Genomic DNA, 17272 nt, shown 5'->3' with positions numbered 1-17272 from the left:
TTTTTAATTTATTTATATTTTTGGCTGCATTGGGCCTTCATTGCTGCATGTGGGCTTTCTCTAGTTGCGGCAAGCGGGGGCTACTCTTCCTTGCAGCACGCGGGCTTCTCATTGCGGTGGCTTCTTTTGTTGCGGAGCACGGGCTCTAGGCACATGGGCTTCAGTAGTTGTGGCGCATGGGCTCAGTAGTTGTGGCTCGCAGGCTGTAGAGCGCAGGTTCAGTAGTTGTGGCACACGGGCTTAGTTGCTCTGCAGCATGTGGGATCTTCCCGGAGCAGGGATCGAACCCATGTCCCCTGCATTAGCAGGCAGATTCTTAACCACTGCACCACGAGGGAAGTCCCCATTCCTTTATTTTTAATTTTTATATATAGTTGATGGGCCTCAAATTTAGATAGTAGATTTCATATTTGGGGATTTTAACATATTTAGATTTTTCACAGTGAGTTTTTTTTTGTTTTTGAGACTTAACATATCTGTACATATTAAAATAAATAAAAAATATGTATCTGGAAAAATTTTCACAGCATGAACACACCCATATAGAAACTGAATATTACCAGCAGCCCAGAAGTTCCCTTGTACTTCCGCTTAGTCACTAACCCCTTTTCCCCGAAGTAATCACTGTTCTGACTTCTAACACGTAAGTTAGTTTTGCTTGTTTTTGAACTTTTATATATGGAATCATGCAGAAAACACTCCTTTGTTTCTGGTTTATTTCATTCAACATTGTTTGTGAGGTTCATCCGTATTGTTGTATATGGCAGTAGTTTGTTCTTCTTGCTGTATAGTACTCCAAGTATTTTGTATGACCACTGCAATTTATCAGTTATTTTGTGGTGATGTCTTTTAAATCAGATATTCTGATTGTTTCCATTTGGGGATTATTATGAATAATGCTGATATGAACTTTCTTGTACATAGTCTTTGGTAATCATACGTATGCTTCCTTTTGGTATATACCTAGAAGTGGCAGAGCCATAGAGTATATTTAGCTTTAGTAAATACACCCAAGTATTTCAAAGTAGGTGCACCAGTTTACATTCACCAGCAATGTATGCGAGTTCTGGTTGTTCCACTGCCTCCTCAAGGATAGTACTCATCCCCACTGAGTTTGGTCAGTCTTACTGTTTTAGCCATTCAGGTGGTGCCTGATGGTATTTCCTTAGGGGTTAGTTTCCATTTCCCTGGTGTCCGAGATGGAGCAACTTTTCACATTTTTATTGGCAATTTGTGATATGCTCTTCAAGTCTTTTGCCCCCCCCACCTTTTTTTATTGGATTGTTTGCTTTTTTCTTGTTGGTTTGTGGAAGTCCTAGATATTAGTCCCTATCAAATTCATGTACCGTAATTATCTTCTTCCACTCTGTGGTTTTCCTTTTCACTCTTAAATGCTGTCTGCCAATGAACAGGAGGTCTTACTTTTCTTATTTTTAATGTAGTCCTATTTTTTTTTCTTTTGTGGTCAGTGCTATTTAGTGTGGCCTATTGAATTCTTTGATTAAATCATGAGGATATTATTCCCTATTTTCCTCTAGAAGCTTTATTGTTTTGATCTGCTTTGGTTATGATCCCTTATGTTTTGGTTCTTATTCCTTCCACTGTATGTGTGTATGTATATATATATATATATATATATATATATATATATTTTAATATGAAGCTTTTTTTGCTTTCATGTATTGTACAGACAAGTTATAGTTTCTTCCTAGCATTTTTTAAAAAGTACAATAAATGAGGAAAATAAAATATATTTAACATACCTTTTATAAAGTTACTAGGACTCTAATGAATTCAACCCATATATTTTCATTACTTTGTCTTCTTGGGAGTTGGTTTATATGAACAACTTCTACACAAAAATTCAGTTTAACCTGAATATACTATCTTTCTACAGATTTTTAAAACCTATTATTTATTATAAATACAGGAAGAAGCATTTTTTAAGTAACACTTTAACATTTAAACATCTTGCCATGTTTGCTTTATCTCTCTCCATACAAACACACACGTTCTCTGTATTTTTGCTCAACCATTTGAAAGAAACTAGCAGGTGTTTCTTTCTCCTATATGAAAATATTCCTATGTGAACAGAATGCCATATTGCCTGTGTGTGTAAATAAAATCGCTTCATTGCTCTCTAGATCCTAGAACTAGCCTACCAGAGAAGCCTTATCACGTGCCAAAGATTTAATATTCATTTGTTCATTAAAGAACTACTTCAGAAACAGTAAAATATGGGAGGCAGGTTGAGTGCCTTGAAGACTTTGGCAAGTACTGCAAGTTAAACACTAAACTTTAAGAAGTACAAATTTTTTCCGGGTCTTTTAGGGTGCTTTATCCATTTCCCCGTCAAATCTTAGGCCACATTGAATCACAAAATAAGAAAATAGGTTTTTACTTTTGAACTAGACAATATAATTACATTCATATATGTTAGATTCTGCATGTATTAAATTGTGTTTATTAAGTACTTATGCATTCAAAACGTAAAACCTAAAGCATATCTTAATGAGTAGAGTTTCTAAATATGTGAGTTGCTACCATTGCATGACATGAGCATCAGGTAGGTTAAAACTAAGCTTTGTTAGAGCACTTGAATTCCTTAAAACTTAGTTTCTTTAGTAATGGAGTTTTTCTTCATTAAGTTTTAGAGTAATTAAACACTTTTCAGAATGTCTGATACATAAAAAAGCACTTAAATACTTGCCTTAATTAACATGGGGAAAAGAGCACTCGATTAGGACTCAGATCTGATTTCTGGACGAAGCTCAGGCTTATCTCTTTGACCATCTGTAAAATGAGGAATATGTACTAGATGATCTCCAACTAGAATTAACATTTTTATCACTATGTATTGTAGTTATTGTATATACTGCTAAGAAAACATTTAATAAATTTCTGTCTGATCAGGAGATTTTAAACTTTTTTTATCTTAATGATCATGCTGGAAAAAAAAGATTTCTCTTTCAATGACTATGTGACTTGAACTTTTTTCTTACTTGATAGCTCGAATTACATCTTTACAAGAGGAGGTGAAGCATCTCAAACATAATCTTGAAAGAGTGGAAGCAGAAAGAAAAGAGGCTCAAGACATGCTTAATCATTCAGAAAAGGTAAATGATTTAACATATACCAATTATGAGATAGTATTTACTGATTATCAGATATTATAGGATGGTTTTATAAAAGATCATTCATTCCTAATCTTTATATGTTTACATTTCTAGAAGTTTTTATTGTTGGTTGCTGTGTGGAGGTGTATGTGGGTCTTAATTTGGGCTTTTTAGGGTGTTATTTTTATTTGTTTGTTTTTACCCTTGAAGGGTATCAGATATCTGATATTATCTGATCATCACAAATTGCTTTGGTTTGGAGATACCTCTTCATATAGAATTTTTCCCCCATTTTTTGTACATGGGCAAGATGAAGATGCTGAACCTTACTAATTATGAAGAAGGAAAACAAAGGATTAGTATGTAGTAGACCATGTGTGCTTTTTCCATTTCGTTAGTAAGAGTTAGCAAAATAGTAAAGAGCATACATAATGTAATTGGCCTTTGCATGTAGAGTTTTCATAACAGTCAAAAAATGCCATTGGTTATCCTCTGTCCTTACCTTGCTAAGAAAAGGATTAAATAGGTAATATGCAGATTTAGCTTACCTCCCTGAAATGTTGTAGGTTTACTAGATCCTCAGATAAATGATCAGAAAATCCACCACTTATCTTGTCCTTTGGACATGTTTTGTGTCATTCAGAATAGCTTTTTGATGTCTAAGTCTGGTATAAGTTTGGAAATAGGATGAAAGAAGAAGCGTAGAAGTACCCAAACAGGAATGGAATACATGTTGACATTCTTTTGTCAGAGCAAGGTAAATCTAGGTGTAGATGCAAATGTAAATAGAGATCAGTTTTTTTAAACGGTAGCAAAAATTTTTAAATGAACTGAAGAATTGTCCTATTCATTTCTGATCCTCGCAGTGAACCCTCCTGAACATAACAGAACTCTGCCCTGCCATCAGCCATGGCTAATGATTCACATGGGGAAGGGTGGGGGGTAGAAAAAAGGTGATATTTTGCTTTTAATTTTATGTGCTTATTGTGATTTTTAAAGTAAGACATTATAGATGGTGTGAAATATACAAGAAGTATAAAAATAAAGTTGTCTTGAATAAAAATATTTAAGTATATATGGTGTAACATTTCAAGCCAATGTGATTCATGTATTATCTCTTATGGGATATTAATTAATATAAGATTTAATGATGTGCCTTTTGCACAGCGTAGTACATGACTCTCATTCTCATTTTACAGGAAAAGAATAACTTAGAAATAGATTTAAACTACAAGCTTAAATCATTACAGCAAAGGTTAGAACAAGAGCTAAATGAACATAAAGTAACCAAAGCTCGTTTAACTGACAAACATCAATCTATTGAAGAGGCCAAGTCTGTTGCAATGTGTGGTAAGTGTCAGTTTTAATATTTTCTGCATGATTAGTTTTTAAATAATGCCAACAAAAATATTTTGATTTTGATCAAATTTTATTGTGTAGTAGTTTAAACTCTTAGAAATTATAAATGATGATCTGGGAAAAGGGTGCCTTCCTTTTTTGATACCTTCCATTTTTTAAAATGACAATTGCACCTGCTAGTTCTCTTACTCTACCATTCTCTACTCCCTATACTACCCTCTACTCCCTGTAAAAGTCAGTGGATTCTCATTTCTCCCAGTTTTTCAGCCCTTTCCTTTGTTTTCTTCGAGATCCATTCTGGAACTCATTGTCTGTTAATTCATCTGCTTTCTTGCTCTGTACCCTCAACTCTCTCATTCCTTTGTATTTCCACTGTGTTATGCCTCTAAGCACAACAGATCTAGATCAGACTAGCCGGCCACTTTTCATTGCTTCAAATAGTTCTTCAGATGGGTGTTATCCCAATGTATTGTCTCCAGCCTCAGGTGAGCTGTCATTTTTATATATGTCACTCGTGATTTTCTTCTCCTAAACTTATATTTCTCTCCTCAAGCTTCCTATGCCATTTCTTTATCACTTTAATTTTAGGTGAACATTCTCCTATTTCAAAAAGAAATTGTGAAATCATAGGTGTGAACCCCTCAGAATCTAATTCTCTAACTTAATCAACCTGTCCTACTACTTTACCCATGTTCATTATCTTCCTTCTCATCTTAGAGGAGGGTGATCCTCTTCCTGTCCTTGCTAATATGTTCTAGCTGTATTCAGATCCAGCCTCTTATCTCAACTTATTATTTCTTTTTCTCCTCTTTATTCTCAACCTCTTTTCCTCCACTGAATTCCTTCTTGTTGTAAACATGTACAAGTCTCTCCCATCTTAAAAAAAAAGACAAACCCTTGCAGCAACCTGTGATCCTTACTAATTGCCACTGTTTTATTCCATCCCTTTATAGCCAAACTTATAAAAAGATGTCTTCCTTTTCTTCACCTTCTACTCATTTCTTAACCTACTGTAACCTGGAAGTGTTACCTGGCACCTTAAATTCAGTTTATTCAAGGGAAAACGTGTGACCTTATCTGTCAGACCTGCCCTTACTCCTATTCTGACTGTCTTGGTTTACGGCTATCTAGTTTTTATGAGCCCAGGCTTGTAATCAGACAAATCTACTTTGCCTCTTAGCCACGCTATGACTATGAAAAAACAAAAAAAAATTAGGTGGGAAAATGCATCTAAACTGCCTGTACATAGAAAGCTTTCAGTAAATGGGAGATATTATCATGGTTATGGATGATGGTATTCAACATCCAGGGGCCCAAGCCAGAAATCTGGGAATTATTCAGGAAGCTCCATTCTGATGGTTTCTGTTTTGTCACCTAGAGGACAGTCTGAAAGTGAGAAAGCAGACTTATTAAGTTTGAAACCTGATGGTGCAACTTAAGAGTTGCAGGACCCTAGAAAATTAACCTTTAGAACCTTAGTTACCATATCTCAAAAAGGGAACCTCACTGTAGACTAATATCTTCTGATAATAATTAAAATAGGTATTATACTATCACGGAATCTTGTCTGAGTTGCATAAGTTAAAGTTTACATCACAGCCTTAAGCCTCGGAAACTTTTCTGGAACAATGCTAGGTATAGATTAATAACCACAATCTTATTTTTCTACTTTTATCTGAACTACCTCCATTCTTCTCCTTAGATACTCCACTTTTTTCCAGCTATACTTTCACCTTCTGGTCTGAAATTGGGCAAGGGATGGATTTGGAAGATTAGTTATATTTTATGACTCTCTTCCTTTAGAGATCCCACTATACAAATAATTCATAATGTTAGAACTTCTATAATGAATAGCTCTAAAAGAGTCCCAGGATAAAAACAGTAGGGATTTTTGGCACCTAGTTGTCTTAGACAGCCCATGAAAGTGAAAAGCATTAGTCTTTTTCTTTAGATGTATGTTTGTAACTTTTTCTTTCACAGAGATGGAAAAAAAGCTGAAGGAAGAGAGAGAAGCTCGAGAGAAGGCTGAAAATAGGGTTGTTCAGATTGAGAAGCAGTGCTCCATGCTAGACGTTGATCTAAAACAATCTCAGCAGAAGCTAGAGCATTTGACTGAAAATAAAGAAAGGATGGAGGATGAAGTAAGACAAATAATACTGATTTTGTTCATCTTATAAAAGAGAATATCATTGTTATTACTAAAAAGTCATTATCTATAATTTAAACAACATGGTGGAGATTTTAATAAAATAACCTATATGTATCTGTGTTCACTGCTGTAAGGTCACCACTATATCCCTAACTCCTAAAATTTTCATCTTCGTATAGTGAACATTCACACCATAGGTTCTATACCATTTTGCACTGTGACAGTACAACTGTAAAGAAGTGTCACAGCTCCTCCCCTGAAGAAACTGACTTTTTAAGAGAGAGAGAGAAAAACCTCTTTATTGTCAGGTATCCAGTAATCCCAAAGAGGAGCATTGTATTTAGATTTCAAAAGAAGCGTTAAACTGTGGAGTCAGTTTATTAGTCCTAACGCCTAATAAGTACTTGATAAATATTTATTGAGTTGAATCAAATATATATTCAATTTGTTTTATAAACTCTGGAGGGTTGTAGATTAGAGTACAAACATTTATGAAAGAGCAGGTAAATTTAAATACAATTTAGGAATGTCCCCCCAAAAGTGACTTTTATACTCACCTTCTCCAAAATTTCCATACAGGTTGGGGTACAAAGAAACCAGATTTCTTTTCCCTCCAAGATCTCACATCTGAAATTTGGGAATTAATTTGATTTAACACTAAATTCTGCAGTAATAAATGCATAGAACAGTGGAGACTCATTACAATACTAATATTTTCTACTTGTATAAGGAATTATAATGTACTTGAGATTTGATTAGTATTCTTTCAAATGTCTAATAAATTACTAAAGAGATTTACAATCCCAATTATTTTTCTCATTCATAGGTTAAGAATCTATCCCTGCAACTGGAGCAGGAGTCAAATAAGCGACTGTTGTTACAAAATGAATTGAAGACCCAAGCATTTGAGGCAGACAATTTAAAAGGTTTAGAAAAGCAGATGAAACAGGAGATAAATACTTTATTGGAAGCAAAGAGATTATTAGAGTTTGAATTAGCTCAGCTTACAAAGTAAGTTTCGGAAATAACATTCTTGATTTCTTTCTTTTTTGTGTTTAGCATTTGCTTATGTGTTTCATATTTTATGTGTGTATAGGTTATGTACTTAGAGTTTGTGAAAGGAAGATTTAGGAAAAAGCATTTAGAAAAAATAAAAGACTTTATTTGCAAAGAAGGTTTGCAAGGGAGTTCAGGCTTTGGAAAGACAGGCTTACTAAATAAAAAACACAGTTATTTAAAGGGGAAAAAACAGGACATTATCAAGACTACTGACTTTACAATGTCTGTTTATGGTAGGAAAAACACAGTTTTCTCATATGATTTTCATATCTACGAAAGTCATCATGTTTCTTCACACTAGAATTACAAAAATCAGGAATAACCTTTCTATTAAGGATTTAGTACCTTACAGAAAATGTTTAAGGTTTCTTTATTTTAGAGACTAGAATTAGACATTAGACATGATGGCCCTGTATTTGTTTGTTTGTTTTATCTTGTTTCTTTGGTTCATCTCAAAATGCAAAATGGCCTTTTTCTTCTATTCTGAGATGTGATGTGCCCGCTTACTTGAAATGGGGACAAAGCAAGGTGTCAGTATGACTTTCAGAATTTGTATAAGGACATGGTTCAGAAATTTAATAGCAAAGATACCTTATGCCAGACCATGACGTTTTATTTCCTCCAAATTTATGTTATAATGTCTTCATTTGCCAGCTTCATTTACAACACAGTAATTCTTAGGTAAAATTGCTGGTTTTGATTTTGTTGACTTTATATTGGTGAAATTCTTTTCCCCTTTTAGAGCCACTGTTTTTACCAAGTAATGTGTTTTGTAGTTTTCTTCTCCCGAAATAACTTTCACTCAGCATTTAACTAATAATTATTATGTACTTTCTGTCAACCATATGCTGAAAATAAAAAGCTGTTACTATCTAATATGAAAACCTAGCAGCTGCAGATGGAATTGTTCATTGTTGAATAGCTATGTCTTTGGGTTGCATTGTGTCTCTGTCTTTTTGAGTCCTTTCCTCTCTGTGAGCAGTGTTTATGTGTATGTATTCTGTACATGTACTTGTCTCTTTATCTGTGTTACTCCTCCTTTGTCAGTTGTTGTTATTGCCTCCCTTCTTACTCCTTACCTGAGTATTCATTTCCACCACACCCTTGTGCTTAATTGACCATAAAATATAGTACTAAATTATTCCTACTATTTATTAAATATGGTCAAGTTTTTAATAGTCTATTACTGCATAAGACATTTTAAGTGTATCCCTAAGAAAGCTTTTCTTTACAAAAATTTACCAAAAAATATCATTTTTATTTTTATTTTTGCATTGTGGATTAATCCACAATTAATAAGTGACCTTCAGTAGAAAACTGTTCCCTCAACTTTTCATAGTATCATTTAATAAGGAGCAGAAGTGTGGCCTAACCAAATATAACTAGTAAAGTAATACTGTATAATGAAGTATGATTTTTTTTAATTTTTTTGGCCGCACCGCGCGGCATGCGGGATCTTACTTCCCCTATCAGGGATCAAACCTGCGCCCCCTGCAGTGGAAGCACAGTCTTAACCACTGGACTGCCAGGGAAGTCCCTGAAGAATGATTTTTTGAAACAAAGGTTACTTTAGTAAACCTTTTTTATTGTAGCAACTTTAAGAAACGAAGAATAATATAAAGTCTAGTATAAATAGGAGCATTTGTTTACTGTTTTCTCTTTTGTCTAAAGACAATACAGAGGAAATGAAGGACAGATGCGGGAGCTACAAGATCAGCTTGAAGCTGAGCAATATTTCTCGGTGAGAATCATTTTTAACATATAGACTGTTTCAAAACCTGACTTAAAACAAGGTATTTAGATTTTTAATGTGAACTATGATTCTTTTTCAAATGACTGTGAAGTAGTTTTCTCCCCTTTATATCCCCATCTTTGCATTTCATTTCTGGATCTGAGTTGGTGGTCTGTTTAAGTTGTAAAGAAATGACTGTTTTTGTGCAAATATTTCCAGAATTGCTTTCAAACTGGAGCTACATATAAGACTTTGTTAAGGTTTCTGTCTGCCTGGTAGCAAGCTCTGGTGGTTTAGAGTGCCAGTATTATCATGTGTGGTTCTTGTATACACATTATAGGGGCCTACATACATATATCTCTAGGTATAACTACATACAGTTGTGGGTATAACTAATGTTGAGGAGCTTTCTCCTATTTCAGCTCTGTGTGCACTTTTACGCATCTGTTATCCTTTTTCTCCATAAAAATCATTTTCTTATTTGCTGCAGGCCAAGTTATTTTCATTACTACTGTTGATGAGCATTTATAGCTAATGCTTTGAGGCTTTATTGAAACCTCTGAATTTTTGTTTACTTCCTTTGGTTGCCAAGCTTGTGCTCTGCCATTTCAGCTTGACATTTATCTACCAGCTCCATTTCTCTTTCAGTGACAACCACCTTTCCTATGAGCTTTAAGCAGTGTAATTAAACGCGTGGAGTTTGAGTTACACTGATAAACATGCCCTAGAAACCAAGTGTGAACAATATTGGAAGTAATGATTTCTCTAGTAAAACATCTGGATACCATTAGAGCTCTACAGAATTTCACACAATTTAGAGCTTCATGCTCTACTCTTTTCATCTAATAAATATGGTGACTTTCTACTTCTATTTCTTCGTGGCTTATTATACTATCACTGGAATATGTTTTTAAATTAAAAAATACTTCAAGATTGTTGAAAAACTTTTCCCTGAGTGTAAATTAACCTTAACTATTCAGTGTGTGGTACTGACTTCTGCAAAGTGGTCTGTAATATAAAGCACACCTTTTTGTCCCTAGGCTTCCACAGAGTAATCATTCAGTGCCTCCATGTTTGGGGATGGCTGTCAAGTGATTTGTGGTGGTTCCTATGGATTCTTGATTTTTGCCTCTATAAAAACCATACAAAATACTAACCCTGTCTTTAGTTTTGATTTATTCTGTTGCTTGTGAGGACTGGGTTAGATGTTAAATTTGATAAGCTATTATGAACCAAATTTAAGATTTTCTTTAATCTGGGCTTTCAAATCAGGTTATTTTTCTTTTTCTCCATTGATTACACATATAAATTTCAGTAATTGAAGTCAGAGAAAGGAGAAATGAGAATCTGATTCCTAAATGCAGAATGGACTATTTCATTTTAGAAATTGTAAGCACTTAAACTAGAGCCAGCCATCATTCTTCCTTCATTTGCATTCCCATGGAAATGTATTTTTCCCCTAGAGAAGTGCTATTTCTTAGAGATATAATTCAGTGTACAGTGTAAAAGTAGTACTCCACAGCTATTTGCTGATCCTTACTATTTTTTTCCTTATCTTTTAAACTAAAAAGGGTGGTTTAAAAAAAAGAAATAGACTTCAGAATTGGAAGTTTACTCTGTAACCTCAGCATCTAACACAGTGTGGGTCTAATAGTTTTTCATGCCTGTTAAATATTTTTTGATGGAGTTGGCAAAAACCTAGTGAATTTTGTAAGAATCATTGTTCTGTAATAAGTATATATTATTCATATGTTGACAGAACATTGATAAATCCTATTTATGGATATTTCTTCTACCTCTCAACCACCCACTTCATCACCCAGAAGAGAAGTGGTTTCTCTAACATTATTCACTTCAAGAATTGATCTAACTTTTAAATAAGTATTGCTTGCTAAGTTTCTTTATAATGTTTTTCCAATCAATATAATATTTAATATATTTTTGAGGTATAATTTATATATAATAAATTGTACCCATTTTAAGTGGTTGATAAATTCTGACATATGTGTATACTGTGACCACCACCACAATCAACATATAAAACATTTCCTTCACGGCCCTTTGGAGTCAATCTTCTCCACCCACCTCTATCTGCAGGCAACCACTGATTTGCTTTCTGTCTTATTGATTATTTTCACCTATTCTACAATTTCATATACATGGAATCATGTAGTACACACTCTTTAGCACCTGGTTTCTTTCATACAGCTTAACATTTTTTAGGTTTATCACGCTGTATATATTAGTAGTTCATTCCTTTTTATTGTTGAGTAGTATGGGTACATCACAACTTTAAAAATTCATCTGATGATAGATATCTGGGGTTGTTTCCAGTTTGGAGTTACTATGAATAAAACTGCAATGAAAATTTATGTATAAGACTCTGTATGGATATATATTTGTATTTGTCCTGGGTAAATACTTAGGAGTGGAATTGTTGGACCATGTGTTAATTGTTTGTAAGAAACTACCGAACTGTTTTTTAACCTACCATAAACACTTATTTCTTCTTATCACTTGTTTTGCAGACACTTTATAAAACCCAGGTAAAGGAACTTAAGGAAGAAATTGAAGAAAAAAACAGAGAAAATTCAAAGAAAATACAGGAACTACAAAGTGAAAAGTATGTCCATTTTAGTTTAGAACAAGAATCAGTACTATAGCAAAACATTCTTAAATTTAAGTTTAAAGATAGAGAATAGATGTGCCATTATTCTGATGGCAGTGGAATAGCAAATCTTATTGGGCTAATTCAGAACAAATCAAACTAGATTTAGGCTAAATTTGCCTTTATGGTGAAGAAATAATTTGATACATTAACACTGTAGCGGTTGTACAGATTCACTAAATTGTGACAGTAAATTGTTTTCAAGGGTCTCTCAATCTTCAAACATCTATTTGTATATAAATAGTTCATGCTGTATTTGCAAGTCATCATTTTATGTTAGGTAAAGGTATGCAGGGTCTTCCTCTTAGTATTATAAAGCAGGTTAATTTCCATTGCATGTGTGCCTAGGGCCTTACAAGGAGGTGATCTTAGAAAGCTATTAAGTGTAACAACTGCTCATAGCTAGATAGTGTGAGAACAAACATTGAAACTAGTTTTCTCACATTGTTATATTCTTTTCCATATAACCACCTTTGAAAGAAATTTTAACTTTTATTGTTGAAGCAAACAAATACATAAAATAGCAAAACATGTACAGTTTTATGAATTATATGACAAATATCATTATAACCACCACCCATGAACAAAATCTACCTCAGAAGCCCACTATATCCCCGCTTCTGCTTATGCCTCTTCCCTCCCCACCACAAGAGTAATCACTATCCTGATACTTATTTGTTGAAGGAACTGAATCATTTGTCCTGTATAGTTTTCCTCAGTTATGATTTTGCTGATTCTGTTTCCATAGTTAGTTGAACATTTTCGTCATCCTTCTGTGTTTTTTGCAAATCAATGGTTAAATATAGAGTTTCACTGTTTAGTATGGTAGCCACCAGTCACATGTAGCCATTTAAATTTAAACTTTAGTTCATTAAAATAAAGTTAAAACTTTAGTTCCTCAGATGTACTAGCCATGACTTAGGTGCTTAATAGTCTTATATGGTCAGTGTCTACCATATGACAGCACAAGTGTAGAACATTTCTGTCATCGTGGAAAGTTTTACTGGACACCCCTAATCTGGAGGCTTAAACAGATTCAAATCTGATTTTTAGAGGGAAGAAGACTACCTCTGTTTTTAGCAACCATTGGCACTCAGTGCTTAGATTCTTAATACATTAGGTAAACTCTAAGGTAGGCACAAAGCTACATTTCCTGGTTTCTCTCTGTGACAGTAGTAAACTCCTTTTGTAGAGTATAGTCTGTTGCCTATCATTTGTGTGGTATCTACAATGTAATATACAGTCCCAGTTTATATGCATTCACAGTGAAGGGGACACCCAGTCTGCTACTATATTGTTTCATGGGGTTGATATGTTTTCCCTTGTTTGATCTGTTTAAGAGAAACATATTGATCACCACTATTGTGCTATGTGCTGTGCTTCATGCCAGTGATATAATTATTAATAAGTTATGGCTCTTACCATCAAGTGCTTCAGAATCTAGTCAGGAAACAGACATAATTAAGGTAGGTGGCTATTGACAAAGTGCTATTGGAATATACTGAAGGGGTATATACCTCATCTTACCATCTGGGATTCAGAGAACATTCCCCAGGTGACAACTAAGCAGAGTAGAATTCACCAGGGAATGGGATATGGGTTGAGAACAATATAGGCAAAAGCCAGTCTGTGATTTGGGAGCGGCAAATGCTTTCATTTGCAAGTAGGGACACAGTTGGTGACAGATGAGGCTGGAGAGAGTAACCTGAGTCAGATTACAAAGGACTTGTGTGTCACTGGAATTATCAGCATTGAAGAGTGGAAGATTTTATTTTTGTTGCCATTCTCTGTTGTATATCCACATCACCTAGATCAGGGCTGGGCAAATAATAAGTATTCAATAACTATTCAATGAATAAATGAAAATTTAAGCTAGGGATTGACAAGATAGGGTTTTAGAAATCTCCAGTCTTTAGAGAATGGATTGGAGTGAGGCAAAGCTGGGTGGATATAGGGAGTCCAGTTATACTGCCATAGGAATAATCTAGATATACAATTATAGTGGAAGTTGGCAGTAAAAGGAGAGGCAAGTGCATAGGAAAAAATAGAAAGTAGAAGCAATAGGGCTTGTAGATTTGAAGGTACGGGGATAAAAGTTAGGGAAAATTTCAGGTCAGCTCAAGTTTCTGACCAGGACAGTTGGGTTGTTGGTAGTGGTAGTCCCTATGCTAAGGAATACCAGTTTGGGGGAATGAGAGCAAGCAAGGTTATTTCTATTTCACACCTACTGAGTTTGAGGTGCCTATGGGATGTCCAAAGAGAAATGGATACCAGACATTGGCATTATTGCTTTGGAACTCAAAGATAAGGACTTGAAGCCAATTCAACAGTCATTTCATGCTGAAACCACTAAGATAGATGAGATTTATTAAGACGGTTGTGTTTATCAGGGTTTATGAACTCTTGAGCCTATGATACCATACATGTAACTGGGTTGAAGTTAGTTGGATCTAAGTATCGGTAGCATCCATTGCGTGAGTTGTGAGGATTATAACAAACTGAAGAGTTCATGTCCTCAGTTCTGAGCATTTGCTGCCACATGGTAGCACTGACCCAGTATTTCAAGATCTTCTGGTTTTTCAAGAGAAGCCAGGAATCTCAGTTTTTATGTAAAATATTGGCCCAAATTTATTTTTAAGTGTGTATGTGTGCGTGCATGCATGTGCACGCACATGCAGGTACAGAAAGGAGGTAGGAGGGGACATTTATATGGACTCATTTGGCTCTCTCAAGCAACAAGTTGTAACCCCTAGTGTAGGATAAGGAATGGGCAGAGGAAGGGAAAGTATAAAGTCACCCATAATACAAAGAGGAAAGCAGTGGGGGTATCACAAATGCCAGGGGAATAGAATATTTCAAAGAAGAGAAAGTGACTTAAAATTCCAAATACTCAGAAAGGTCAAGTAAAAAATAAATTGTCCATTATATTTAAGGTTGTTATCTTGTTGAGAACAGTTCCTAAATAATGATGACAATATTGATAGGTACTATACTGAAGTAGACTGAGACATGAGTGGGAAGGGTAGAAGTACAGAGAGAGTAGACAACAGCCACATTGACCTCTTTACTATTCACAAACCAGTCTGTTACTCTTCTGCCTCAGGGCCTTTGGACTTGCTCATCCCTCTGCCTGGAACATTTTCCTCTGAATATCCACATGGGTTCTTCCTTTACCCTCTTCAGGTCTAGGCCTAAATGCAATCTCAAGAGAGACCTTCGCTGAACACTCTTTCAAAAATTGAGAATGCCCTCACCTTACTACCTAGCTGCCCAGCTCAGTACTCTCTTCCTTGTTTTATTTTTACCTGTAGCACTTATCTCTTCCTAATATATTATAGAATTTGCTTACTTATTCTGTTGTTTTTCTCTTTCCATTCAAACTTAAGCTCAACAAAGGAAGGAATTTTCAGTTGTTTTGTTCTTAACTCTAATTCACTGCTATATGCCTAGCATCTAGAATTGTACCTAGAACATTGTAGATGCTCAGTAAATATTTATTAAATCAAAAAATTCAAGAAACATAGTTGTTAAGGCAAGGAGCTATGGCAGTAGCTGGAGGAGACTGTGAAGGAGCGTCATTTCTTTTTAAAGATAGCAGAAATTTGAGCATTGGACACGGCAGGGAAATCAGAGTGGAAAAAGTTGCACATCTGTTCACTGATTCAAACAAAATTTCTGAGCACTTTCTATGGGCCAGATGCTTTTCTAAGCATTTGGAATATAGCAGTGAATAAGAACAAAGCCCCTGCTTATAATCTTATAATCTAGAAGCATAGGGAATTATCGATAAATTGATTTCTTTAAGGAGACAGGAGAATAAAAGTGAGAGATTGGCCTTAAACATCAGTAGAGACAGGTCTTTTACTCTGGAGAGTTGTGAAGGAAGTCTGGATGAATGTAGTTGCAGATAATTTATCTGAACATGATGCAAAGCAGTAACCCCAGATGAGAACATGTTATCCATCTGAAGCCCTGCATTACTACCCCTTAGTATTCATAGACTTACCAATGGCAGTATTTTTTATCTTTTCCTAACTCCCCTACTCTTCTAGACAACTATTTTCTATCTTTTTCTCCCTCCTCAAATCAACAACTTCTCCTTGTTCTCATACTCAGCAAATGGCCTTGCTTCCTGGAAGTCATAGAACATCTCCTCTCTTCCACCAGCATAGCTACTAACCTGTTTGCGTCTGTACCTAAAACCCTACCTTCCTTCTGATTCATGTAAATGGACAAAATTTACATGAATTTACCTAAAGGCAGCCCCTCGATCCCATCCCTTTCTGCCTGCTTAACAGTATGACTCCAATAATACTCTCATCTTTCCTACATCGTTTTTTCCTTTCTGTAGTCATTCCTATTGTTATATAAGCATACAGGTAAACGTCTCCTTAAAAAATAACCTCCTTTTCTTTTTTGTTTTTTTTGTAAGGGTTTTAAAAATTTATTTATTTTTATTTTTGGCTGCGTTGGGTGTTTGTTGCTGCACGCGGGCTTTCTCTAGTTGCGGTGAGTGGGAGCTACTCTTCGTTGCGGTGTGCAGGCTTCTCATTGTGGTGGCTTCTCTTGTTGCAGAGCACGGGCTCTAAGTGCGAGGGCTTCAGTAGTTGTGGCTTGCGGGCTCCAGAGCACAGGCTCCGTGGTTGTGGCGCACGGGCTTAGTTGCCCCATGGCATGTGGGATCTTCCCAGACCGTGGATCGAACCCATGTCCCCTGCACTGTCAGGTGGATTCTTAACCACTGCGCCGCCAGGAAAGTCCAGCCTCCTTTTCTTTAAACTACATATCTTACTTCCAGGTAGCATCCTATTTTTTTTGCTTCCTTTTGTAGCAGACTTCCTTGAAAAGTGACATACCATTTATCATCAGGTCCTCTTCTCCCATTCTCTCTCGAGCTCACTCAAGACTTTTGTACTTATTACCCTACCAAAATAACCCTTTTCAAGGTCACCGGTGACTTCCTAATAGCTAAAAACTATAGTCAGTTCTCAGTCCTAATCTTATTTGATAGCAACAATTGACATAATTGATTACTCTCTCTTGACAAAATTTCTTTATTGGCTTCTGTGACACCAAACACTGTTTTCCTCTTATTGAACTGGCTGCTCTTCCTCACCCTTCTTTGCTCCTTTGTCCTTTCCCATCTCTGAGACCTTTAAAGTTTGGAGGACCCAAGGGATCACTCCCTA

General features: G+C 35.4%; 1 protein-coding gene across 2 annotated transcripts in view; it reads left to right on the top strand.

The window, feature by feature from the left end:
- ROCK1 (Rho associated coiled-coil containing protein kinase 1) overlaps nucleotides 1-17272 on the top strand; it is a 151210-nt gene that overhangs the window by 112705 nt on the left and 21233 nt on the right. For both annotated transcript variants that reach the window (XM_068562556.1, XM_068562555.1), the window contains exons 17-22: nucleotides 3010-3116; nucleotides 4316-4466; nucleotides 6456-6616; nucleotides 7451-7635; nucleotides 9355-9424; nucleotides 11944-12038. In XM_068562556.1, the coding sequence (XP_068418657.1) occupies nucleotides 3010-3116; nucleotides 4316-4466; nucleotides 6456-6616; nucleotides 7451-7635; nucleotides 9355-9424; nucleotides 11944-12038 (769 nt within the window). The remainder of the gene's footprint in view (nucleotides 1-3009; nucleotides 3117-4315; nucleotides 4467-6455; nucleotides 6617-7450; nucleotides 7636-9354; nucleotides 9425-11943; nucleotides 12039-17272) is intronic.

This window comes from Eschrichtius robustus, chromosome 14 (assembly GCF_028021215.1).
Source record: "Eschrichtius robustus isolate mEscRob2 chromosome 14, mEscRob2.pri, whole genome shotgun sequence".
NCBI classification, from domain to species: domain Eukaryota; kingdom Metazoa; phylum Chordata; class Mammalia; order Artiodactyla; family Eschrichtiidae; genus Eschrichtius; species Eschrichtius robustus.
This window is presented reverse-complemented; position numbering and strand designations above follow the sequence as displayed.